At 39.3% G+C, this 27,767-nt stretch overlaps 1 protein-coding gene across 1 annotated transcript; it reads left to right on the plus strand.

Moving 5' to 3' along the window:
- Positions 1-396: 396 nt before the first annotated feature.
- Positions 397-27,443, plus strand: rab2a (RAB2A, member RAS oncogene family). Its single transcript, XM_032565372.1, has 8 exons — positions 397-642; positions 7,831-7,902; positions 8,827-8,894; positions 11,714-11,796; positions 13,538-13,630; positions 14,421-14,532; positions 19,893-19,961; positions 24,815-27,443. Exons 1-8 carry the CDS (start codon positions 597-599, stop codon positions 24,908-24,910), a joined length of 639 nt encoding a protein of 212 aa, XP_032421263.1. The 5' UTR covers positions 397-596; the 3' UTR covers positions 24,911-27,443.
- Positions 27,444-27,767: the final 324 nt, after the last annotated feature.

Here is a 27,767-nt window from a genome sequence, read left to right on the forward strand (position 1 = left end):
AGTTAAGCTCGAGTATTCTCTCTTATATTCACATTCATATAAAATGTTTTGTACATGAACTGAGTGGTTCTCAAAATACAACAGACACGTTTGTGACACAAGTGATAACATTATTTAAAGAGGGGGGAAAAGGCATTAAAACGATTTTCTCTTGACTTAGTTACCATAGCAACCCGTAAATGGTGCCAAATAAGCTTCACAATTCTGTTTTACAAATCTGTTTACTATTTTATAACAACAGTTAAAGTTTACTTTAGACAATAATACAAAATTCAGAATGCTGATGTATACATTTAAGCAGAATAAGAAGAGATGAATCGTTGAATGTTGTCTGATTCTCGAATGTCAACTTTTGTACGACGCATCGAAACACATCGTGACGTTTCCGAGGATACCATGAACATATCATTTTGTAGCGTGGCGAGGGCGGACCGTGTGACGTTGAGCCGAGGCTCTGGCTGTTTATTGTTCCTTCCTGAGCACCGATACAGAAAAAAAACAGGCTAACAAGCTATCAGCCTCTCTTTTCTCACGGCTCTCGCTCGGTTTTACGAAGGTGTAACGGTTAAGACAACTGACTGCCACAACCAGGGGCAATGGCGTATGCGTATCTCTTCAAATACATCATCATCGGGGACACGGGTAAGCTGCAGTTAGCACTCAGTTAGCACCTAGCTACCAGTTAGCGATGTGTTTCCGCAGTGTTGGATAGTCCAATGACGTGGTAAAAGCAGAGACCCAAGGGGTGGGATGACAGCTCTAATTCTCTCTTATTAACATACCAGAACGTATCAGAAACACACTGACAGTGATAGATAAGTAAACACATGCTTTCCCCATCATCACTGTACCGTTGTGGTTGTTCACGCCGGCAGATGTTTGGCCTTTTGTCCGTTTGCGTCGAGGGTGGGGGTGTTAGCATACCCGCTAACTGCTTAGCTTTTAGTAAATGTTCAGCACCAGCTGTCACGACAGCAAATTGTCATCATATTGCTTCTCAAAACAGACGAGAAAAGAACTGTGGTGTATATTTTTGTTCTATATTTACCACCGGTAACAGTTAAAATTAGCATTGACACATAGGCCTAAAGCTAAAGCCACTGAAATGGCGTATAGACACTTCTAGTTTTTGATCACATTTATGTTCTTGATTTTAGCTTCTCTTTTCTCATGAAAAGATGGTTGTGTTTTGCGGGACTGTTGAAGTTGTGTTTCATCCTAATTGGTTACCCCGTAATTATGAAGACAATCCTATCATCTGTTTACTAATGGTGGGGGCTGTTGAGTTAGCTGCGCAAGTGCATTTTTAAATGTTGCAGTACCTTAAAGATGAAACAGTGTTGGGAAGACTGACTGGTCTGATAGCAGCTTCAAAGTACGATTTACTTTAGACAGCTCAGCATGTACTTTTTCACTGCAGCATCAAATTAAAGTAATAAAATTTAACAACACTGAAATAAGTTATAAACATGTTAAGGGCCCTACTGTAATTTCATCCAGTTAGATGACTGGTGATGGACACCATGTTTACTTGAAGATTATTGCAAAACAGCATCATGCTGTGCTGGCTCTTGTCATTTCTAGTAATAAATGCTTCAGTGAGTTGTTGCCAAGGTCCCAGCTTGACTATGTGTTTGTCAGACCAAGATATATTTTCGCTGCTGAGTTTTATCTTCAGAAACAGGTTTTCTTTTATGAAAAGAGCAATTTATCTAAATAAAAAAAGCCCAAAATTCTTTTGCTTTCCTGTTTCTAGTATTCAGTATACTCTTTTTGACAGCGTTTCTTGAGAGCCAAGTTTCCATTTTTAACCAGCTAACAGCCCATTATAGTTTTCTGCGATTGAGAGAGTCAGAACTGTCTAATAATAATAGTTTTATGCCCCACGCATGTGGTGTTTTATTGGTTTTATTAGTAAACACTTATTTAAAAAAATAAACCATATCCCAACACGAAACAGTGTTGAATATCTAAATAGGTTACTGTGAGATTCTCACAGTACGATAGCCCTGGTTTAAAAATGTCATGACATTAACGGATAAAGCTAAAACAAAAATGGATAATATGAGCTGCATTTCAAAGAAAAGAAAAAGAACAAAAAGTATTCTTGCAACAGCTGAAATCATTTAACATTGATTAGTAGAGTTGCAAGTAACACTTTTATTTTAAATTTGGACACATAGACGTCAAAAGTATAGAAAACCACAAAAGGTAAGGCTCTAAACTCTTTGAATGTTAAACTCTTTGAAATCTTGCTCTTTATGGAGTAATACAAATATGACATGCTAATATTATCTGATTAAATAGTTTAAATATCTGCCCTGCTTGTAAATTTGCAAATGACTGTTTAATACATATGCCAGTTGTCAAATGGCTTTGTGTATTCTTAAAAAGTGATCTAATCTCCTAACTTGAATATTTTGATTTCTCTAGAAATATACTCAGCTGTAGCAGTTAGTTTTACATTGTAATATTTATATTTTGCATGATTTTGTCTTGCCATTTTACAAATTAGTTAAGATTCACATCTTAACACTCTCTGTTTTACCCGTCGTCTCCACAGAGATTAGAGGTGTGCGAGTGGAGTGTTTCTGTCTGTGAGCTCTTTTTAGGAGTTGATGGAAAAAAATCACTTTATGTGCTAAATTTAAATTATCACTGAAATACAGAAAGTCACTAAAGTCTCCAGTCACTCCTTCGGCATTTACAGTCTCACCTTAACCGGCCTCATGCCATCAGTGAGACAGACTGTGTGTCATATGTTGTCCAACAGGATCAGTTAGAAATGCTGACCAAATTCCATCAGTTCACTCATCCAGTTATTTCTGATATGCAGCCGTCGTTAGGAGAACGAGCAAGACTCACTGCCAATCAGTCTTCCTTTTTTTAAAACACAGGAAGCAACTTCCTCAGGCCTTTTCTGAAATGTAAAATCTGTTAATCAGCACTCAGCCAGGAAGGAGCATCATTTTGCCCTGGGTTTGTGGTGCATACAGGCATTTAGCAAACTTACTTATAGCACATTTTTTCTCCTCGCCATTCTTGTTTGGTAGCTGACATCAAACAAGCTACATGAGGAGAAATACCGTTCCTTGTGTATCACACACAAGTTAGGCCTCTATCCAGCGTGGCCGAGAGACTTTGCTCTGTTACATAAGGCAGCGACGAGGACATTCAGAAGTAAATAATTATAGATTGAGCTCTTATAGAGAAAAAACAGGCATTCTGTTCCAAGTGGGATGGCTGCGGGTTTTCAGGCCAGGCTTTCCAGAGATGTTATTGGCATAAAGATCCTTACCTCAGTAACAATTATAGATCCTTCAGTTTCCACATCCTGACTGTCAGGGTCTTTACGCAGCCAAAAATATCCCCCCCCCCCCCCCCCCCCCCCCCCCAAAAAAAAAAAACAAATAAATAATAAATGGAAAGTAAAACAGCTTCTTTGGACCAGAATTGGGCAGCAACAGGTGGGGGAGGGATGGTGCTACATTATTCTATGCTGAGAAAACTCGAAATCCCACGCTTTCTCTGGCGTCTGATCACAAGGATTTTTTTATGCATCTTCAACAACACTTTAATTTCTACCATTGTATGTTTTAAATTTGACTTTACAAGAATTCCCCACCATTCACTCATTAAGTATTTTGATAATCAGTACGTTCTTTCCTTCAGATTTATTTCTGGTTATGACCCCCAGATTTTTTACAATGGAAACTCTCCTTGCCATCACCCTAATCTTTGCCTTTCTTCACAGATTCCTCATCAAATTCAATTCGGGACTCTAATCGTGCCATTTAGAAATGTGTTTGTAAAATTAAGATTACATTAAACCACAATGATTTTGAGCCTAACTGTACATGTGGCTAAGATTATTTTGTTATAATATAACTCTACTTTCCTAGGTAAGAATGTGCAGAACTACTCATAGCCAATCTTTTGCTGAAACTGTTTTCATAAGAAAATATCAGCTAAACTAAATAATGTATAAACTAGAAGGAGATACATCTAAGCAGGGGAAACATTCCTATGAGACTTCTAATATTGTTCAGGACTATTTTTAAGCTCCGTTTAGCAAGATGTCATTTTCCAAAGGGAAGTAGCTCACTTTCAAGAAGTGGAATTTTAAGCGAGTCATCCCTGTGGTTCACAGCTGTCATGTGATTTGACTTGCACTGCGGACTCTAATGGGCCAGCCTGTAAATCAGGAGGAATTTAGAATAATTTAATCTGAGAATACAACAGTGGAGAATAAATCTCTTGTTAAAAACTAGAATCAGACCCCGGAAATCTCCCGAGTTGTTTTGTTTTAAGAAAAGATTCGGTGTTTCAAAGGTGTTGAAGGGCGTCTTTAGTTCATGCTCAAGCGTGAGGACGGGTTATATGGACTGACACCATGCTGGACTCCTCAGCAGGGATTGGGATGCAGTCTGCTGACCTTGCTAAGCTTCAGGTTACTTAGCAGAGCAGCAGCGGCGCATAGGTCGGTTGAAAACTGACACATCCAGCCAAATGCATCCACTTTTGATGCACCTTTTCCTTTAATAGGAAACCAAAGTTTGTTGTTTTTACCTGTCAAGCTGTGGGGCCTCATCAAATATGGTGTGTTCTGTAAATGGGACCAAATTAATTTAAAATTCCTCCTGTTGTTGTCAGACTGCAGCTCAGTTAGTTTATCTGAAATACGCCCAAATAATACTCCTATTAATCACCCGGCTTCTTTCATTTTCTTTTGTGTATGACATCAGTCAGCCACTGCTGTACTTTGTGTTTAACACTAATTAGCCTTCTAACATTCATATTGGATGGGACTGAAATGTTACACCTGCTGGATATAAGCATTTTATTTCAACTGAAAACCCTAGTGTCTGTAGTGTCATTTCTTCTAAATGGGCTATCTTTTATTTAAGTTATAAATGTATCATTATAAAGTCTCAGTTTGTGAATACCCACAAACAAAGCACTCGTGTCAAAATTTTACTCTATGCATTTGGACAGCTTGTAAGGATATTGGTCATAAAGAACTAGTTGCTATGACTACAGTTACAGTTTGTTTCAGAAACTGGAAAATCATATTAGCGGTGTCCCTGAGTGAAGAATGAATTTGTGCTTTACTTCACTTTGCCACATACATGCTATGTGATATCTTGTCATAGGTTGATGGAAACTCTTAACCCCAGATTCTCTTCAGGATCTTTTTCACTACTCCAGTTCCAGCGCTTAACTACTGCTAAGCTTTACTAAGCACCAGTTCTTTGTGTTTCCACTGCCCAAACTTTGGTCTACGCACTAAAAAAACCCCCAGTCCTATCCCACCACCAGTTTGCTCCTAGACCAGAGGAAATAACCTGTTCTCTTCACGAGCTGGGGGCGGGCTCTTGGGAAGAGTAGCCAATCAAAACATTGTGAACTCCATGTTGAAAACTCCTTAGATTAGTTTTGCTTTTGATCAGCCTCACTTGAAAAAGGAAAAAATCAGATCAGATGTCAGTTCTTCTACAATAATGAAATGCTGGATTAGCATCAGAAAATAACAGGCTCATTTTCAAAATTACCCACTTGCAGCAGATTATTTCCTCATGAAGAGTTATTGCAAACTAAGTCCTTTCTATTGATCTTTTATTTATCTTCAGATTTGAACAAATCTTGCTTTTGAAGTTGTTTAGCTACGATTTCCCAGCTGGTTTGGTGGACTAACTTGCTTTAACACACAAAGTGTTCTCCTGACATTTTGTGGACATGTTCCCTGAAAACCACAAGAACATTCTGACAGTTTTAAAAAAAATCTTTGCCTACCATGATACCAGGCCATGTCTTGTCGTTCTTATTGGGTGTGTTAAACAAATCCTCCCTCGCCTGCTCCTGACATACCTCCTACAGGTCCATTTGTAATAGTACTTATTTCAAGCTAAAACCTCCTTCAGAAGACTACAGTAAAGAACCAGCATATAATTTCCAAAGTGCTCCCTCCTGTTTGTCTGTATTTTCTCAGATTTTTCTTGTTTGTGTGGGTACAGTTAAAAGTATCTTCACGGTAAGCTGTGATGAGGTGTCATTACCACAGCTTGGTACCGGATGAAAGTGCTTTTATAGCAACATTACCTAGTTCCCCACTAATTGCTACTATGATTGTGACCACTTTCACCATTGTAGCCTGACAGGCTTTGATTGCAGGCTGCTGTAGACAGTTTGCCCTTACTTTCTGTAGCCTAGGCATCAAAGTTATTGCTGCCTGGCCAGAAAGGGAAAGTTGAATGACGCTGGGATAATTTTATAAGCATTGTGGATGGTGGCAACATGGTAAGACGTTGCACAATTTAGAATAAAGTTCTCTGTTGCCATAATTCTAGCATTACTAGAAGAGAGTGCAAATAGCCACAGACCTCCCGTATAAGTGTGATAGAGCTGATGATGGTATGATTATTATACTTTTACCAAAGCCTCCTCATTTAGATCCTTCTGTCCGTTATCGTTGTCATCACCCTGTCCCTGCCTAGCAACGCCACTGCCTGGCAGCGTCGATCCTTGGAAACCACAGAGGAGGTGCATCATGTTGCTTTGTCACCTTCTTGTGTGTCTCTCTTTTTCAATCTCATTAGCACTTCATCCACACCTTTTTTGGTGTCTTTTCACTTTGGCACTTTTTAATTTAGATAATGCTTGTTTTCTAGAAGAGCTGTGTAGTATATTGAATTGTAGCAGTGAACCCAAAATGCGATATAGCATTCGTAAGCCTTTCTCAGATGCTGATATTTTGAATATCGGGAGTTGTGTATTAAATCTCTGTATGCTAATAGTATAATTGCAAAGTTGAATTGATTTTATTATTCTTTTGAGCCCATCCATGAATCATAGTGTCTAAGATTTATATACCTTGGGAAAAGTGGTGGAAAAATGGTGATGCAACTAGTGAGAAAAGTGAGAACAAAAGTGGTCAGTTCAGTTCAGTACACTGAAGTCCACTTTCTGAACTTGGAATTTGGTTCACTCTCAAATTTCTCATTATCTGTTTTACCTTTTTTTCCTTCTCCTCCTCATTTTTGTCCTTCCACTTCATTTTCTATTATTTAAATGCTAGGCTACACCACTCTGAACAGCCCACCTGTTCATCAATCAGTTTATTGTCTTACCCGCGAGGGGTGTCAGCATTGATACTGTGTAAAATTGATGTTTTATGAATGGGTATATAGGCCAAAACATAAAAATTTTTTATTAAAACTTGGGTTGGAAATGTGAAATAAATCAACTTTTAAATTTACACACAGCACATCAGCTATCAAGATATTGTGTGTATCGAAATGTCTTAAGAGTAACTACTTTTTAGTTGTATATCGACAAAAAAAACACATACTGTCTTCTGTGAAAGCGACTGACCAGGATCAGAATGTGTTCAAAGGCCTTAGTTTGCAACTTCTGTTTAACATCTGTAACGCTGCAGTTTACCATATTGAATAAATGACCTGACATGGGCATTTATTGATAGTTTTCTTTTTTTACTCTGTCTTTCAAGTATTTAAGCAACATTCGGAGCTGAAATCATGAGTAGCAAAGTGTTAATCACTGCAGATTGATTAGTGCCTTTTCAACCAGGGGAAAAAACTGTGGTATCACATGTAGGATGTAACCAGCTGATCACTCAACTTACAAACAGTTAACAGTAGCAGGGAGCTGCATAACCTCCCTGCTGAGTTCATCTGAACTTTGTTCTCATGTTAAATATGCATGGATTTTATTTGTAAGCCTATATTTAAGTCACCCACAAACACTGATGTGCTCAGTCTTGTTGAAATGCTTTCTTTTGATGTACGTCTTTCCCCTTTTTTCTTTTGGTAGGTGTGGGAAAGTCATGTCTATTACTACAGTTCACAGACAAGCGGTTTCAGCCGGTTCACGACCTCACCATTGGTAAGAAAAGACATGAGTATATCCATTTAAGTGTTGTGATGAAATATTAAACACTAATTACACACACAAACTCAGGCACTTTGCCAGAAATAACATTTTGTACTACACTAAAAAAAAATTATTATTTATCCTTCACACTGTAAAACTTACAAATGCTTTTTAAAATGTAATATTTACATTTAAAATTCTAACATCCCAAACATAATTTTGAATATTAAATTTAAAACGCAAACAACTTATTTGATTTGTACCTGTGTTATTAAGCAAATAGTCTTTAGAGAATTCCCTACTTTGAAAACATCTGTATGCATATCTGTTTGAGAAATTGTTGATGAAACCTATTTCTTGTCAACTCATTGCTGATCTCAGTTGTATCTGCATTAAAAAGCATGCTTCAGTGCTTCACACTGTGCGTCTCAGAAGCACCACACCTTTGACACGTAAGCCCGGGAACCACGGCTCATTTTTCATAAAGAGTCTGCCCCTCCTATGCAAATAGATTTTCGTATGATCATCCAGAGCTGGGTCGGTCCCACTATTTATTTATTTAGCATGAATTGGGCGTGGCATTAAAAGGACAACGTTTGAATGAAAGCCGATCAAACCATTCTGAATAAAGAGGCTTTACTTTGTCTGGCATCTGAAGAAAGGTATTTAGATGTCAGATATATGTGCTTGAAGAGTTCTGCTTCACTACATGCAGAACATTTTTTTTTAGAGTTCTTTGTGTCAGAATTTGTTTTTTTCTGTCTTCTCCGTTTGTTCCATATGATAACTCTCTTTTTAGTCTTTCTGTGTTGATCATGTATAAACCTTTTAAATAATTTATAAATGCATGCAGTTGATTAATTAATCAGAAGGTTTTAAACAAGTCTTTATCAAAGCGTGCTCAGTTCTTATTCCTCTGTGTTTTTATCCGTTTAGGTGTGGAGTTCGGCGCAAGGATGATCACTATAGATGGCAAACAGATCAAATTGCAAATCTGGGATACGGTAAATAATCTATTGACTGCGGTTCCATTTCCTCTTACTGTTGCTTCACATAAAGGCTGCTTTAAAGCCTTTATTTAGATATAATAATATGCTGCAAGGCTGCTTTAAAAATCTCTTAAACTAGGTGTTAAATATGACAGTAACGTCTTCCTTCAGGCTTCTATTTATAGATAAATATATATTTTATAACTTTTGAATAGTAAGGAATTGTATGTAGTATAGTTACGTCTAGCTGACATTGTCTGGCTCTGAAGCTATGAGTTTCTTTGTAAATTGTTTTTTGTACCTTCTTCAATTATCGTAAATAGCAGTTAGCATAGCTAGCATTATGAAAAACTCCATAGTAATGTGTATTTCTATAAAATTTAGATTCACAGTTTTAATTCTGCAATTTCCAGCAGACTGTCAACATTTCCACCTTCAGCATATCTGTTTATAGAAAGAGACTGAGCGAAACAAAGGGCCAGATGGAGAAGCTTTGCTAAACTCCATTAAAATGTTTATAATCTACTGAAGGTTTAGCTCTACCTTGAAGTCCGAATCAACTGCAGACATACCATAGCAAATACAATTTCAATACAATTTTAAATGGCTTCTTACATCTCTGGGCTTCATCTGACTTCAGTTTAAACACCTCACTGCTTTTGAAACTGTTTAGCTTTGGGCCCTCTTTCCACACATGTTGCAGTGACCAGTTTGGAATTTAGTAGAGTCAAGTCACCAGCTGACCTCAGAAAATGTTGCTTTAATATTTTTGGTTGAATATATAACGTATAATGCTGGTGGTTTTCGCTTTCTGTTTTGTTGTTGGTCCTGAATCCAGTTTAAAGCCACATAACTTTGGTTGGCAACTTTCAAAGATGACAAAGTCCTGCCATTTACTTTGTTTGTTACTGTGCCCTGCTAGCTAAAACCTCCAGAAAGCTCATGTGTCCAGTGGTCACACATGCTGCGGTCATTCTGAACCTTTTTGACAGTTTATACATTTTTTCTTGATTTTCTCTTGATAAGTATTGGACTCAAACTGCTTTCCCCAAGATTTACAAGATAGAAGAGAAATAAGATTCAGAATATGGTGTTAAGCCATAACATGCTAACACATTGTACGAGTTAAGGTTTTTAGCTACAAAATGCTCTTTAATTTGATGTTTTTACATAAGAGGAAGAAGGATTGGATAGTTCTGATTTAAAACACCATTCTGAATATTAATATTGCTCTTTAGGATAACGGTGTGTGCTAAGCGCTGCTGTGATTTTCCCTTTTAGTTGTCACCCCCTCACCCATTCATGGGAAAAATGTTAACTGTGAAGGAGCTAAGGGGTTAATGTCTTCCTGACTGCCGTAAGCACCTTTTTAAAGCTTCCTGAGTTGTTCTGAACCAAGCCATGTAGGGGCAGTGTATCATAAAAAATACAAAGAAAAGTGTCGTAAAAAGAAAGTGCTTTTTTACATGCAGTAAAACAGTCGACCAGCAGGTGGAGTTAGAACTCCATTTAAAAAAATAAATAAAAATCAACAGTGACAGGACCAGAGCAAAACGGCCTGCAATGTATCTGTCCCAGCTGCTCTGGTGTCTCAGTCCTGCATGTTTGGTTCTCGCTAGACAACGACTACTGTTCACCTGGCCGTCCAGGTACGGAGCAGTGAAAGCCGAACTGAAACCTGGCCAGGCTCGCCTTCTGCAATCATGCACCGTCACCAGAATGCGAACACAGAAGCCATTTGGATCATTGTGTGGGCTGCACTTGCCATATGAATAAGTGTGTGTGTTTCTGCACAAAGGCCTGTTGGCCAGATGGCAGACACACACAGTGTTCCCTCTCTTACACTCTTATTTATCATTTATTCACTAATGGCATCACAGGCTGGTCGACTGCGCTCTGATTAACTTATCGACTCCTCATCAACCAACTAGTTTGACGTTTTGTTCGAAAGCCGAGTATTTTCATTGCTTTCTTGCTAGCTGGTTAGGTGACCGACTCTAAATCCCTCCCCCCCTCAACCTCCCTCTGTTTCTGGGAGACAAAACTAGCTGCCTGGTGCACTGACTTGCTGAATGATTCATTGACTTGGTGTTGCTGCCTGTGTGTCTGTCTGGCTTTTCAGATGAGGTCAGAGCAGAGCAGGACTCGCAGCTGCTGGGATAGAGTGCTGTTTTGTTTTCCTCCGTGGCCCGGACGAACACAGACAACATTGTTAATGTACAACTGAACGGAGCCAAAGAATGAATAGACTTTGGAATGGGGGGGTGGGTGGATAGCTAGTAAGAATGCTGGATAGTGACAAGAGGGATGGAAAGAGGGAAGATTCATAGAAGAGATGAGGGACTGCAGGAAGACAAAGGAAAGGTGAAACAATGAGAGGGGAATAATGGAAGAGGAAGTGAAAGTACAAGGTGACTCTGAGCAGGATGGGCTGTCAAGAATGACATGATGGCTACACGTCTGATCCGAAACTCTTCAGCGCTGCAGCCTGTGCTATGTGACCTCCTTTGTTTAGCATAAATTGAGAAACTGGAAGGTCCTACATGCTCGCAGAGAGAAAGTAGTGACTCTGTGACGGGTGTATGGAGAGTGAAAGACAGATCTCCATTGTATCCAGTTACAGGCTCCGCTCTGTCTTCCTCAGTGCCTGAAAACCTGGAGCTGGACTTTACGCAGGGAGTTCCAAACGAATTTCGCTATTAAGTTAAATGTGATTAATCAGATGCGTTTTCAGCCCAGACAACAAAGCAAGAGCATAAGCAGATGTGGATATTTTCAGCGTTTCATGTTTTATTTTCTATCTGTTTAGCTAACATGTTCGTATGTGTGTGCAGGCCGGTCAGGAGTCGTTCCGGTCCATCACCAGATCTTACTACAGAGGAGCAGCCGGAGCACTGCTAGTCTATGACATCACAAGGTAACCCAGCCAATCATGCACAATTAGGATGCATTCAGGAACACTGAAAAGGCTTGTTCTTCTATCTCTCAGCACAAGACCTATATACTGAAAGTCAGCTTTAAATAATAGCCTTTTCTGTGATGCATGAAAAAGGAATGATATGCATGTTCAGATAAGCTTACACTAGTCTGCATCTCAGTAGTAAAAGAAAAAAAAACTTGACTGCAAGCGTGGCAACACAGACACCTTTCTTCCTTCCTGAAATCTCTTCTTTTTTTTTTCTCTCGTACAACCTTCTACTTGTACTCAATTTGTTATACCATCGAGTTCTCTCCACCCTGCTGCTATTGCAAACATGTCTGAACTGGCTGCTACTGCTCAACTTTATGTTTAGTGAACATCTACAGCACCTTATCTAAATGCATGAAATGAGTCATACGACTTTCTGTTGAGCAATGTTATGATCCTAGCCTCTTGTTTTTGCTGCCACTTTATTCTGTCGGCAATGTGGGCTTTTGCCATTAGTTTGAGATAAACCCGTTTTGCATTTGAAGTGAAAAACATGATTAAAGCTGGATAAAAATTGTGCCTTTTTTAATAATGGAGGACATAAATTTGATGGCCTGTTGTTCATTTGTTGTTCAAATGTATTGAAAAAACATTTCCATCATTTGCATTTAGAGTTTCAAATAAAATTTTATTTGATGGAAATGTTTTTGTCAATATAAATAAACAGAATTTTACTCCTTTTTCTACCTTTCCTTAGAAAGGGAAAAGGAAATTAATATTTCTTTGGAATATTAATGGTTCATTTAAGAGTCAACCTGGACTTTATTTCTTGGATATAATCTTTATTTAGTTTAATTAAACATTTTTTTTTTTTTTTATGTTTACCCAATTCCTGACAAATGCCATCTTAAGCCATTTCACAAGGCATACAGGTATAGTTCGGGTCAGTCTAAATTTTAATCCAGATCAATCCAAAACATATAATCAGTTTTTTTATAGATTCATGTAGCTAAATATCATATGCAAAGTAAAAGGAGGAAATAACATAATTTCACTCGTTAAAACTGTGCCCCCTGGACATCCTATTTATGAAAAGGACAAGGTAAAGAATGCAGCCCTGAGGAACATTACGTGACAATCTGCAGTTCAGTCTAACGCCACCAGAACAGGTTGGTTCTCTGAATCTGCTGGTAAATCCACATTCTTAGGAATTTTTCAAAGAACGTTTAATGTTCAAGTGATGCTTGAATAATCTTCGCTACACATCAAGCTCTTGTCTTTAATTTCCTGTTTTTTGTTTGCACCGTGCAGAACATGTAAAAGCCTTCAAATAGGAAGGAACAACTGCTGATGCATGTTCTGGTGCAATGCAATAATGGTCTAATGCAATAAACTTCCTGCATAACTGTTTGCATATGCCTGCTATCAAAAACACCAAAGCAGTAGTTTCTCAGGGGAACCCGATCTCAAATTAGACAGAAGACAGTTTAAATGTTTCTATTGAAACCATCAGAAGACGACAAGCTGAGCCTTTTCTTTCTCTTAAATGTTTCAAGCAATAAAAGAGGAAGTGATACATCACCTAACAGTTTTCAAGAGAAAGTGATATCTGTCACTTCTTAAATTGGGGTCTGTGTGAATGTGTGTGTGTATATATATATATATATATAACAGCAAATTATTGGTATGTTACGTTTCCAGTTTCACAGTTCAGTCAGACAAAAACTAAAAATCTGTGCTTGCTCAACAGAAGGGACACCTTCAACCACTTGACGACCTGGTTAGAGGACGCCCGCCAACATTCCAACTCCAATATGGTCATCATGCTCATTGGCAACAAAAGGTAGAGTTACTCCTTTCTTCCACAGTGAAGGGTACATACTGGCCTACTTAAAGCTGGACCATCAGCAATATGTGGCAGCGATCACCAACGCTTGAAAATATTCTATTGTGAAAAGGAATGCCTTCATATTCTTTTGGTGCTCTCCTCTTACAGGTGTGTCTAGACTAAAATGTGCACAGTAAGAAAGTTTGGCATTCAATTGTATTTTTTCTATACGTTTTTCTCTCTGTACGCAAGTATTTGTAATTTAACACCATGTGAGGTAAAGTTAAAATCAAGCGAGCTGCCAGGCAAATTTGAATGTGAAATTTCACTTTTGCTCTAGACATACGCTGGTAATAATGGCAGTTGCTGACTTTTCTGGAGGTTTCATGATGCTCTAAGTGGAAAATATAGATTATTTTCATCATTAAACTTCAGTCAGCTAGAAACAAAGCACACAACTGTAAGAAAGTTGTTTTAAATCAAAAGTCTGGGAGCACTTTATCAGCACCACTTTATTGTAAAGAAATGTCCAGATTTTTCTTAGAGCAGATAAATACAAATGCACACCACACCTTTAAGATTTTTATTCATAAAACAAAAAAAAACTCATTTGCCATCCACTTCACAACATGCACTGCTTTGTAAGTAAAATGCGCTCCTTGTGGTTGCAGCGTGACAAAATTTTGAGAACTTCTAGGCGATTGAGTAATTTGTTCATTGTAGAAATTTTAGAGGTAAATACAGCTAAAAGATGTTTTTGATATTTTAGGATGATTTTACCTGAAATCGTTGTTTGTTTTTTCAGCGATCTTGAGTCGAGGAGAGAGGTGAAAAAAGAGGAAGGTGAAGCTTTCGCCAGAGAACACGGCCTCATATTTATGGAGACCTCAGCCAAGACTGCCTCTAATGTAGAGGAGGTAATTACACACGCTCACTAGCAATTGATGATGGCCGCTGTAATGACTGGATTAAGGTTACCAGCTTACCTGAACCTGAGTTCGGAACGGCTTTAAACACCACCTGTCATCGTGAAATATACGCCGCTCCATACAGGTCAACGCTAATGCCAAACAGCCCTTTTCCCTGCAGACAAATAAATCTCAGGCCACACCACAATTTCACAGCCATTATCTGTTCTTTCACAGTTGTTGGTGCTGCCTGTTGACATCTGTAGCTGGAATTAGAGCTCTGTTTGTCTGCAGCAGAGAGCACTTATTGAAGGATTTCTCTGAAGACTTGGAGTAAATCTGTAAAAATGGCTCAGATTTTGTTTTATATTTTAAATCAGGCAGTCATCAAACCCTCTTGTGGTTCTTTTGGTTGGGGATGGAAAATTGTTGGCGAGACATTAACTACTGGGTATTGGCACATTAAAGGTTATGTTTTCTGAGACATCTAATCGAATCAAATTACCCATTGTTTTAGTTTTGGCATATATTCTCATTTTAAGATGCTTAACAGGACGTTTGAGACCATATTTGAAAAAAGTAGCATGGTCCCGGACGTAGGCTGTTTTGACTGTGCCCTGTGGTTGTGCTTCTCATACGTAAATATATGACCAGGTCACAGAAATAAGGCAAATCTGAAATCCCTAAATGCTCCTTTAACCAACTGGATGAAAACATCTTCTCTCCACTGAACTATAAAAACAATTTGGAGCAAATAATAACTCGTCAAAATCATTTTAATATACAGGGTTTGATTATGGACTCAGATACTTTATTTTCAGATTCCAATTTGGATTTTGATGATCATTTATCCCTATTTATGCATTAAAGCAGTGATCCCCAACCACCGGGCCAGTCCGTTGACCAATTGGTACCGGGCCGCGCAAGAAATAACGAACTACTTCCGGATCTTTTATTTTGAAAATCCTAAACCGGTTTTACCGGTTACGTCTTGCTCGTCAAAATTGAGCCAATTGAATGAGTAACAAAACAACATAGGAGTACTGTGCGCACCACTACCCCCCGCCCCCCCCGGTCCGCAGCAAAATTGCGAAGGGCTGACCGGTCCGCGCAACTAAAAAGGTTGGGGACCACTGCATTAAAGCATACTACATCTCCATCTCCAATTTGTACTATACTGTAAAGTGTACCAAAGTACATTATTTTGACTGAATTATAGACAAAAATAGAAGTCGCTATTAGTTTTCCTGTGTTTAATAAACGGGGGGAAAAGATTTTGATCTCCCAACCACTGATCAAGGTGAAATTGGCAGATCATATCTCTGGCTGATTGATTGGTGCATCGCTACCACAAATAAGTGTGATTAAAAATAAGTTTTAGATGCGATTGCATTTAATGTTCTGTCCTTTTTAGGGTTAAACTGTCATTTGATCGTTGCACTTTTAGTCGAAGTCCATGTTTTAGAGCTGCAGCAGGGTGGGTGACAGAGATGGAGCCTAACCCTGCATGGATCACGTTAACGTTTTGAACTGCAGTTAGCACGCTGAATGCATGGCTCCGCCCTGCATACAGACACACCCCTAGTGTTGTTGCAGTGAATGCGAGGCCTGCTCCTCTGGGACCCCCTTCTCACTTATCCAGTCACATAACTAATCCCATCCTACACAGCACAGCATGCCACCCAGAGGCACATCACACACACACCCGCACACACACACACTCTTTCTCTGTGTTTTTAGATTTTTTTAACCTCGTCCCTCTCCAACCTTCTCTTGACCAGTCTATATCATACAAACACTCACACCCACAACGCTGTTGAGCTGCGCTCTTCTGGGGTTAAGATTTGGGGGGAGGGGTATAAGTGTGTGTGTGTGTGGTATGATTAATTTGTCTCATTAGTGTCCTCTGAATCCTCCTGATGCCTCTCCTCTCCTCCCTTCCCTTCATCTCTCCTCGCTCCATCCCTTCTCATCCCTCGACGTCCATCATTTGCTCTTTACCTCTCATACTTCACCTCCCCCTTCCCACTCGTCATCGCTTTTTTTTTCTTTTTTTTTGTCATCCCCCTCTCCCGTCCCCACCCCTCCTCCGGCGCGGCTTCCATCCTTTCCTCATTTATGCCTTCCTGCCCTCTTCCATTCATTTCTTTCTCCTTCCTTCCTTCCCCCATCATCTCTCCTCCTATTTTCCAGCAGTATATCAACCAGTTAAAGTTCATACATATTCATAACTTCCACCCCACCTTTCCTCAGCGACATCCAGCAGCCAATCAGTGTGCAGAGTTTGTCGTCAGGGTCTGTGGGTGGACACTGGGGTTGATGGGATGGTCTTTAGAGACAGACAGAGAGATCCTGCTAGCATGCTTTCATCGTCTCATCTCCCTGCCCTCTCCTAAATCCTTCATAAAGATCCTCTCACCAACCACTGCTCACTTCCCCTCTTGCTCTTCATTTCTCTCTTCTCCTGTGCTTTCCCGTTATTTCTTCTGTAGAGTATTTTCTTATTAGTTCTTAGTTTAACCCTCGTCTCACCTCGTCATCATTCCCCAATAGAGAGATATGAAGGAACAAGAGGTGTAGTGATGTGAGGAGGGAAGGAAGGAGTGCAGGAGGGAGCAGGACATCATAGAGTATAGAGAGCACCCTTGGGCTCAGTCTATTTTTGACAGGTGCCAGAGAGGAGTTCAGAACACATTTTTCGTTTCTCAGCACAGTTTTTTTTTTTGCATGTTACATATGTGCTGAGTGAAACAGTCTGCAAGCCTCTTAGTGTGGAATAGCAGCTGAAGTCGCTCAGATAGTTTATCCCAGTTATTGCTCTCCAGTTGAAATCCTCCAATCGTAACTCATAAGATACTTCCCCTGGAGACAGAAGCATCGATACCTGTAGTCATAGGGCAGTCGCTCTGGGATCTTTAATTCCACTTTATTGAATCAACTTTGATCCTCTGAGTTGTTTGTAACGGCGTGTGTGGGTGTGTGTGTGGAGAAGAAAGATGGATTCTGTGCTAATCCATGCTTGAATTTTACTCCTGATCTACACAAACGTCCGACTGTATTCTCTAACAAGATCCTCCTTCATAATACCTAAACTTCTAAGAACGTTGGAGGCGCTTGAATAGCATCCGTTAAGAAATGCTATACTTTAAAACTGAATTGACGTCTTGTGCTGGTAAAATCTGAACAAACATCCTTTATAAGCAGAAGACAAAACAGACAAGTGTTTAAAAAGTCCCCGTCTTCTGATTAGCTGTACTCTGTCTCCTGTGAGGACACATTTTACACAACGTAACTGTTTATTCTTGGCAGAAGTCCAGCTAGATTTGACATATGAAAGATTTGTATCTTTTAATAAATATCTCCAAAGCTAATCTGTTCACTGCTACATATTTGTGGGACATATACAATTATTCCTTGACAGCTCTGCATGTAAACCGCACACATCTACCACTGCTATGAAATTGCCTCAACTGGTAATTATTATTAATACTAGCATTATGTAATCTCCTGCCATACTATTCATATTTTCTGTCTATACTTATGAAGATTTACTCACCTCTGCATGCTGTGTGCTTGAAGTGGCTATCGCTGACATCAGTCCAACCTGCGTTTTGAATAATCCAGCTAATCATTTGATCACATGGAGGCACAGCCTTCCTCCTCAGGTTGTCATGGTTAAGTATGGAAAGTAAAAACATAGGAGGAGACACTGATGCCTTAGGAAAAAGTACCATTATTCTTCCAGGCGCAGTAAAAGACGATAAAACCTTTCGTCCCAATACACCCACACTATGCAAAATGGTGACACATATAAAGCTACAGACATACTTTATAGACATGACAGCATGTGTCTTCATGCTCAGAGCCACCAAAAGACTTTCAAAGATGGTGAAGTAAAATAATTCCTTGATGATCTGCTTGGTTTTGCTGACTTTAAAGTTTGTTTGTTTTTGTTTTTAATGTAGTGTACTTGCTCAACAAGATTCTTTTCTAGCATGCCTTGTAAAAGACTTGCATCCACATTAAGGACAAATTAGCCTATTTCAATAATGGGGACTAATTGGGGTCTTATTAAACCAACTAGATGTAATTGCAGTAGTTGTTGGTGTTTTATGACTCCAGATTAATTTGCCTCCTTTGCTAATTCTTCTGTTTCCATGTATTTAAACCTTTACAGATGTTTTTTTTTATTATTATTTATTTTCTAGGTTTGTGATTCTAAATAGTAATTTTTTTACTCTATTTGTGATTATGACACATGATAGATTATGACCCCTGTTCAAACCAAAAACCTCAGAGTGACACCCCACTTGTAGATGGCACTTATCGGATTCGTAAAACTAAATTTTCTTTTTTACGGCAGGCTATCAACCAATTAAAGGTTAGTTTAACATTTTAATAGTATAACGGAGTGCAGTACATCTCCAAGGGGAACACAGATTGAGGCAGGATCAGTAGAAAATGTCCGGTGACTGGGGCTGTTTACCTGGAATTGACCAGAGCTAGAAGGCTACAAAACAGCGGAAGTGGGAAATGACCAGCATCTGTTTCTACTTACCTTCGGTCTTCTTACAAAGCTAGCACAACCATTTGTTGTTTCACTGCACACTCAGCATGATTGTTTTATCTCTTTTTTGAATAGGTGCTAGAAAAGTTGTGAATCTGTCCTTTATTAAAATCACATTTTTCCCATTTGAGTTTCTTAAGACTACATTTTACTGGATTTTAGAAGGCTGCAGGATTTCAGTTTTTTTGTTGTTGTTGTTTTATCCAAAAAGTTTTCCCACCCTTCTCGTTTTTGAAGTTATTATCTGGGGAAAACAATGCCAGTCATTTTGTGGCCTTACAAAAAGTTTTCTGTAATCTGATGAGTGCAAATGAAAAGGCTCAGAGCACACACACACGCACATGCACAAACATCAACAACACATGCATGTGCTCTCACAACACCGGTTGGGGTTTATTATTGTCTGCAGGGTGTGTTTTTCCACATGCAGAGCTCTTGAATGTTCCGCAGCTAACCAGGAAGTCTGCATTACTTTACGGACAGTTGCCACACCCGGATGAAATGTTCAGCAAAGCAGTTTACACATTCCGTTGTAAAAGGGTGGTTTTACTGTAAAAAAAAAACAGTTTTGGGAGTCAATAAGGAGATTTCTAACAAGGCGATTGGAAGCCTGGTAGAAATCAGAAGTCAAGAGTGGTGAAGTTAACACCCTTGCTAGCTACTGAAACACCCACCAAATAATTTTGTAAGGCAACCATGTTTAAAAAGAAAATTCCCAAAGAGCTGTGCGGGCTTATTTCTGCGCGCAAATATGAATCAAATCTCTCCGCTTCATCTGTCTCGCTTCCTGTCTCCGTCTCAGGCTTTCATCAACACAGCCAAGGAGATCTATGAGAAGATCCAGGAGGGCGTGTTTGATATCAACAACGAGGTAAAGCACACTAAAACCCCTCTGTTTTTCTGTCTTTTTTTTTTAAGCTTCTGGGTTCTTGTCCTCTTTTTTTTCAGGGCCTTTCTTCCTCTCTTTTCCAGTCTTTGTTCTGTTCCCTTTTTCTCTTGAGCGTGGATTTCCAGCTGTGTGTGTGGTTTGCCACGCTCCCTCTAGCCTCAAAAAAAAAAAAAAAAAAGAGGTGGAAAGGGGGGGAAGAAAACCCTCTCCTTCCTTTGACTCCAGCCAAGCAAAACTCCCTGTGTTCCTCCTTTCCTCTGCTCTATTTTCCACTTCCACTCTTCACTCCTTAGTCTCTCCCTCTCTCTTCCTTTTTCTCTCTCTTTTTCGCTCTCTTGGCATATTGCCAGCTCATAAATTCCTCACGTCCCACAAGGTCTCGGTCATTCAGCAAGAAAACAAACACTCACTCAGCCAGTCAGCCTGTAAGCTGCCTGTCAGCCCAGTCACTGTCAGCCAAATTTCTATCTATGGAACAGCAAAGGAAGCAGAAAAGTTTAGTTGTGCAGCCAGTCATTGAGCTGAAATGTTAATCCGATTACTTCCACATGAAGATGGTCGGACCAAGAGCAAACTGCGAATTGGACAAGTTAAGGGTGTGCAATATATGTCCGACTTGCGTCTGCTTACATCCAATAATTAATACCCCACTATGGAACGAAAGTGCTGACGATAGCAGGACCCCTTGATCAGAAAGGAGGTCATATAGACAACCCACTCTCACCTCAACTGAGAACGCAGTTAATTTTTTTAATTCGCCTTTTGACTGTGAGAAAGCAGTTGTTCAGGAACACACACACACATACATATATATATACAGTATATGTGCTTTGCTGCTAAGCCTAATCTCCCCACTTCTTCATTCTTTCCATTCTTTCAGCCATAGCCTGTTATCGTTATGTTGTTTTCAGTTTTCAGGCATTAAAGATGTCTGCTTACAGCCTTTTGTAGACGTCGCCATTAAAAGCAGAACATCTGCGGTTGTTTCTAAAACAGAACTTCCTAAAAGCGCTAATGTATAGACCCGGCCTTTTCCCCTTATGTTACATCACTGTAAAGCATTGTTGCATGCTACCTGTACTGTCTCTGCTTTTGCACACCCCTTCAGCAAAGAGTGGACGACTGACTCGCGTCGCGCCACTTCTTTCATCGCCGTTGCCTTAAATCTTTTCTGGTTGTTGTCAGGTATTTATAAAGAAGGAAAGAATTCACCGCCATACTCCCTTCAGTCCTTTTTGAATCACTGCATGATTTATTAAAATTTTCACATAAGTGGTTACTCTCTCGGTTTGATAATTAGTCATCAAGATGGCAATCTCTGCAACCTGTTAAGTACACAGTATAGTTTCTGTCCCTATGTTATCTGGTTACATAAGTCATGATGGCGCTCGTGCACATATGGACCCAGAACGTAAATACAGACTTTACTTAATCATAGAGAGAGAACTTAAAACCCGGTTCCTATGTCTAAAAAATTAAGGAATCATTTTCCATGTCTGCATAATTTTGTGTAAAAAAAATTATATGAGTCATAAATACTCATTTAAAAATAGAGAGAAGGCCCCTTTCACTACTCTTTTGATTTCTGGTTGACTTTATATCTGAGTTTAGACTTTACTTAGGGTAGTGAGGATGATTAAGGGCTGGTCAAATGCCAAACAATGCTCTGAAAGAGCCTTTTTTTCACTAAAGGAATTGCCACAATAGAGATTTAGCTGCTGAAAATTGTCTGTAATCTTAATTTTTTCACTACTGGTGCTGAATTAATCTAAATCTATTATCTCTTTCTAAATGCAAAAAGTTAAATAACAGATATTTTTGCATTACAATCTCCATTGTTATGGCCACTGGTCGGTTTTAAAATAATTTTCCAACTACTTCTGGAATTTATTGTAGAAATCAAACAACAAACCTCAAAATGTCATACCTTTTTCTTTTTCTCGATTTCACAATGTTTCCATTGGCTGCCTCTCCAAAACCTCTAGAGCTTTTTGTAGTTTATGGTTTTTCTTATGAGTTTTAATGTTACGTTGGGAATCTCAAACAGCGACTAAAAATTTGAAGTCATGTGCTTTTTTATTTACTCTGATCAATAACTGTAGTACAAACACTGACTACATGTTTGATTGTGAGACACTTTGTGGTAGCTCTGGATCGTAATCCTTAAACTTCAACAACTCCACAGCATCAGGCTAGAAAAAAAACAAAACATAAAATTGCTAAAATTGTATTGAATATTCAGATTATAATATTGATTGCCACCCCTGAGCTTAAGCTTTAGCATCCAAGCCTCTCTTTTTTTTACCAGAGGTGAGCTGTAGACTATAAAAATCTTATAATCACTCCCATCTTTGACCTCTTCTTGCGCTCCACCACCTGCTGTCATGCTGAGTCTTTACAATCACATGATTTATGTTACGACAGCGTCATCTGCATAGATTTGACACTGAACGTCTGTACAGCTTTTAGGCAGATCGTTGATATACCAATGCAACATCAGTGGCCCCAAATTGGAACCTTGTGGTACACCCATTTTACAGCTTTGAAAACTACTGTCTTTAGGCCTTCCAGTCTGCAACAGCTAACACATGCTAGCTATTGTTGGTAATAAATAGACCCGTGTGAATGTATTGACTGCTTCCACATGTGTCTCGGACTGTATTCGGCCCCTTAGCCAGCGAATGCAGGTGTTGGGCAGAGAGTGCTGGGGTGAGCCACTCGGTGTTTTCGTTATTAGTAACAGTCAGACGGAGGCCGGCCGGCCAAACCACATCAGCTGACTGAGCTCTGAGAGAGAGAAAGGGAAGCCCCACCAGAAATGTTGGCAGCCGCTATGAGAAAACACACACATGGCCTTAGCTCAATAAATGTGATTTAAAGGCATACAGTGTTTCCCAGAGGCTCCACTGCTACCGAGTGTAGGAGGAGAGTTGCACTGGGAGGGAGAGATAAATATATACAGACGGAGAGAGCAAGCGAGGCTACAGCCACACGGGGGGAGAGAGAGAAAGGAAAAGAGAGAGAGAGAGAGCTGATGAAACGCAGAGGGAAAGTGAGCACTACAGCTCAGAGAGATGAAAGTGTCTCCCTACCACCCACCTGCCTGCCTCCTTCTCAGTTACTCCTCTTTTATTTGTGCTGTTCTTTTTTATCCTGTTGTCCTTGAGTGCTGCTGCTGGTGTTTCCTCTGCCTTTGTGCAGCGCAGCAGCACCTGTTGCTCCCTCTATGATGTGATCTAATAGAAAGCCCCGCAGGCCCTGTGTGCCGTTAATCTCACCTTGAAAGCCATATCAAGCGGTTATTCAAACGTCTTTCGATTTTAGTTGGTGAATGTGATTGCACGTTTATGTCTGTGCTTTCAATTAGCATATTCCCTCGTCATGGTTAACGCGTTGTGAGATTGCTTCTTTTTTCTTTCTTTTTTTTTCTAAGTTGCCAGTGAAGTTATGAAATGGTAGAGAGTAAATGCAATGGGAGCTCTTATATAAGCTCAGCTTCTGCCCAAATAAGACTAAACTTTATTTGAAATCTAGTGTTTCTGGAACTATTTAACTTAACTCTGTGTGCCTCGTAAGACTTACAATTATTTTAGTAATTTATTAATCGGATTAAAAAAAATGGCACTTTCTAAAAAATTTTCAATTAACAGCTTGAGCCTTTTTTATGCAATATTAGAAATACATTAAAAGATGCAAATAAACAGTTCAATTCCTTTTCTAATTAAAAAAAATTACGTTTTATTGCTTAAACTGCTATTCAATGTCATTCCTTTACTACTGAGCTAAATCTACACCACTTGAGGAGTTTGGCTAAAACATTTAGACAAAAGTGCAAAATGTATATTTTTATATGTAAATATTTTCTACAGTTTTGTCTTGATTACTGGTTTCTTTTTTCCACCAAATGAGCTTTTTCATGTATATCTTCCAGTTAATGATGAGTCGATTCCTAAATTAGTTGACTATTATTTCAATAATTGATTAATCACAATTAATCCTATTAATTGTTTGAGCCTTAATGTGCTGTATGGGTGTGTTTTTGAATAAATAAATGTGGGTGACTGAATCTGATTCTGCACCATTTTCAAGACGCTCGAATCCCATCGACCATAGATTAACACACATCGGGGAATTACTGAGAAAAGGTTGAATTTGATGCGTGCTTGACCTAAAAGTTGCCAATCTTCCTTTTCCCCCAAGTTTAAGATAACTTGCAGCTAATTTAAACTTGTCCAGATTATTTGACACTCAGATGAGTAGAACAAGATCCATCTGGATTTCTATTTAGAGCCAGTCCATTCATATTAAACCGCTACATTTTTAGTTATTGGTTTCACATCCTGTATTGTTATAAAAATTACCTGTACTGTTTTATTATTGAATCACTACTTGTGTTTTTTTTACTTTTGAGATTTGACAGAAACTAATTTGCATAAAAGAAAGGTAATACAGCAGTCATTGTGAAATGTTATGTAGGGATCCTTTCCTTCAGCTGGGAAAGGGAATATGGTCAAAGTTAAAGGGAACATGAATGGAGCTGAATACAGAACAGCGCTCGAAGAAAACATGTTAGAGGCTGCAGAAGACTTGAGCTCTGGTGGGAGGTTCAACCTTCAGTGGGAAACGGCTTAATAAGCTTACATGAAAGTTTTAAAGCATATTTATTTCTTCAAATTACTTCTTTTTTTTTCCATCAAAGTTCCACCTCAAATCAGATTGAGAAAATGTCTTCTACGTCACAAATATTCCTCACTTCCTTATTTTATCAAGGAACTGTTTATACAAGTTTTAATTTTAATTTTTTATTTTCCCCCTATGTTTTTCTCTCCACACAGGCTAATGGTATTAAGATCGGACCCCAGCATCCCACCACCAACTCCCCACTGTCCACTAGCCAGGGAGGCCAACATGCCGGAGGCGGCTGCTGCTGAAGTCCCACAACACACCGCCTCCTCCAGCCCTAGCCCTTCTTCCTCCTCCTCCTCCTCCTCGCCCTCTCCAACCCTCCGTCGCGTTTCTACAGAACTGTCCAGGCCCACTAACAGTTTAACTTCTCTCTCTCTACCGCTTCATCCATCCATGTGTGCATCCTGAGTGTCTTAAGCATCCTTGTATGAAGACAGAGTCGGCTTCACCTGCAGATTTACACATTTATTTCAGACGTTTTCTACTTTATTTTGGATGGACACAAACGATTTTAAGCATTCGAGTAAAAACACAAACCTAAGGCAGCCATTTAATTCATACATTTCCTCTCGATTCACGTGGATGTTGGTATATTGAAACTGAAACTGACGAAGAGCTGCCATTGGCTGCGGTGAGCTGACCTTGTTAGAACTGAGCAGTCAGGAAAAAGAAAAGCAAAAAAAAAAAAAACAGGCACCATGTTGTGTCTATATAGACAACCTTACGCATTTTTAAAGGCAAGACATGATGGCAGGACATGTTTCTGCATGCTGAGTCAGATTTCATGCTGTGCCTGTGAGTGTAGGGACAGCACAAATATTCCAGGATGTTAGTTTGTGATGTGTGGGAGGCGTTCAAGTCGCTCTGTATTATTTGTATAAAAAAAAAGAGAAAAAGAAAGATGCAAATCATGTCATTTTTGTCCATGCTTTCCCCTCATTATCTTTGTCATGTTACTTTGTAGTCCTGCAGTCTTTGTGTCCTCTTTGTCAGCTCACACATGGTTTTTCTTTTTTTTTTTTTTTGTATTTCATAAACACTAAAAAAAAAAACTTGTTGAAAAAGTGTTTTAAAACGCCTGGGTAGAGAATAATAGACCAAACTGTTGAGTGCGAACATCGATCCTTTTGGAACAGCAGAAGAGTCGAGCGGGAAAGTTTAAAAGAGAAAACAAACGTTAAGGGTAGTCGAGCGATGGATGTCATTATGAAGTCGAGACAAAAAAGAAAAACGAATGGAAAAATAAATAGACTTTTTTTTTTTATATGTATTTATCGGGCGCATTTCTGTGTATATATGGCTCTTTAGGTTTCTGTAGCTGAGTTGGCTGTTGCAGATGAAGCGTGGCATGTTGTTGTGGTCTAGTTAAAAGTCTTAGCCAGGATCGTGGAAAGACGCTTCTCAGGGCCTTCAAAACAGCTTTTTACCATTTCAAACTATTCTCATTTAAACCCAAAGGAGCTCAGCCGCCCTGGTGCATTAGGGTTGGATGTGCCCTTTCTTTTTAAATGACAAGTATGAATGATAACAGGCTGTTAACAGGACCAAGCAAAGGTATTCTGAGTCCCTCGTGGGGGGACTTTGACTCGGTCTGAAAATGTCAAGAGCATCTCCCTTATAAGCGAGCTAAGATTTCCACCCTGAATTAGCTGCCAGATGTGTAACGTGTGCTGCTTAGAGCTTGATCGATGACTGCTGCAGTGTTTTTTGGGTTTTTTTTTTTTTTTTCATGCTTCAAAATCGAAAATGTAATCAGCCCCGTTTTCTGCTTCTACGGCCACTCGTTGTTGCTCCATTCCCCCCCCCTTTTTACATTCTTGCACTTTTTTCTTTCACAGACTGTGCAGTACCTACTTTTAATGCCAAAATATTGTGTTTACCTGTGTTTTATCAATATTAAAGTGGGCTGGTGCAAGACATCTCCTCTGCCCCTCCGTAGTCTGACCTGAAATCAGCTGTCTGCCTTAACGTCGACACTCCCTCCACCTTCCCCCCCGAGAGACCTGGACAGCTGCGAAAATGAGCGACCCTTTATCTGCAGTAAGGCATTTCACCACTAACGAGTTAGCTGGCGCTGCGCATAGACGCACACGTTGGGAGATTGATCTAGAAAGAGGCCTGGTTTTTAAATTTTTTTGTGTGTGTATGAATTGGGGCATTTGAAACAAATCTTTCCTTTCTTATCCCCTCCAAGCGCGCACACATGTACACAGGCTGCATACAGTATATGTATGCATGCGTAGATGAAGTATAAATATTTTCCTATCTATCTAACCGAGCTGTGTAGTTTTTTTGTTTTGTTTTGTTTTTTTTGTCTTCTCTCTCCAAGCTAACCGTGTAACTTTTCGGTTTGACATCAGTGCGAGTGAGTCCGTTTTCCTTGGCAGTGTGCTCCTCTCTAATATTAGTTTATTTTTGAAATTCTTTGGTATATTCAAATGGTTATTAATCTTATTCTGATGCTGATTATCCTTTGTAAACCGACATGTAGTGTGCGCGCGTGAGTGTACGTGTGAACCCACCGTGGTTACAGGAGGAGGATCAAGCCAAACCTGATGTATCTATCTACCCACCTACTTATCTATCTATGGATTGATCTATCTTATGTATGTGGTCCTCCTTTCTCTCTCTCTCTCTCTCGGTCTTACCTCTTCCTCCTTCCCCTCAAAGTTATTTGCTGTGTTTGTTCTTTGGAAAAAATAAAACCTAAAAAAAAGAAAAAATGAAAATGCTATCACAATAAACTATAATAAAACATTCTAAACTCTAAACATGTCATTTTGATGGTTTTGTGGATTTTTTTTTTTTTTTTAAATAAAAGCCTGTAGTTGTGTTTTCTGAATCCCCCTCCCCTCTGTCCATTAAGCTGCAAGCTTTCCACATGGTTTCTGGCTGATTTAGTCATTAAAATGTGGAGGAAATGACTTGTGCACTGTCGGAAATGTGCTGTTTGACCTTCAGCCGTCATGGAGGATGTATTCCCCGATGAGGGTCGGTCAGAGTGAGAGACTGCTTAATGAATGAAACATTTTCAGACATGTATGTTGCCCGGAAATGCTTCCTCGATCTGTGAGAATGCCCTTTTGTTTGCGACACGTTTAC

Source organism: Xiphophorus hellerii, chromosome 6 (genome assembly GCF_003331165.1).
Source record: "Xiphophorus hellerii strain 12219 chromosome 6, Xiphophorus_hellerii-4.1, whole genome shotgun sequence".
In the NCBI taxonomy this organism is placed as follows: Eukaryota; Metazoa; Chordata; class Actinopteri; order Cyprinodontiformes; family Poeciliidae; genus Xiphophorus; species Xiphophorus hellerii.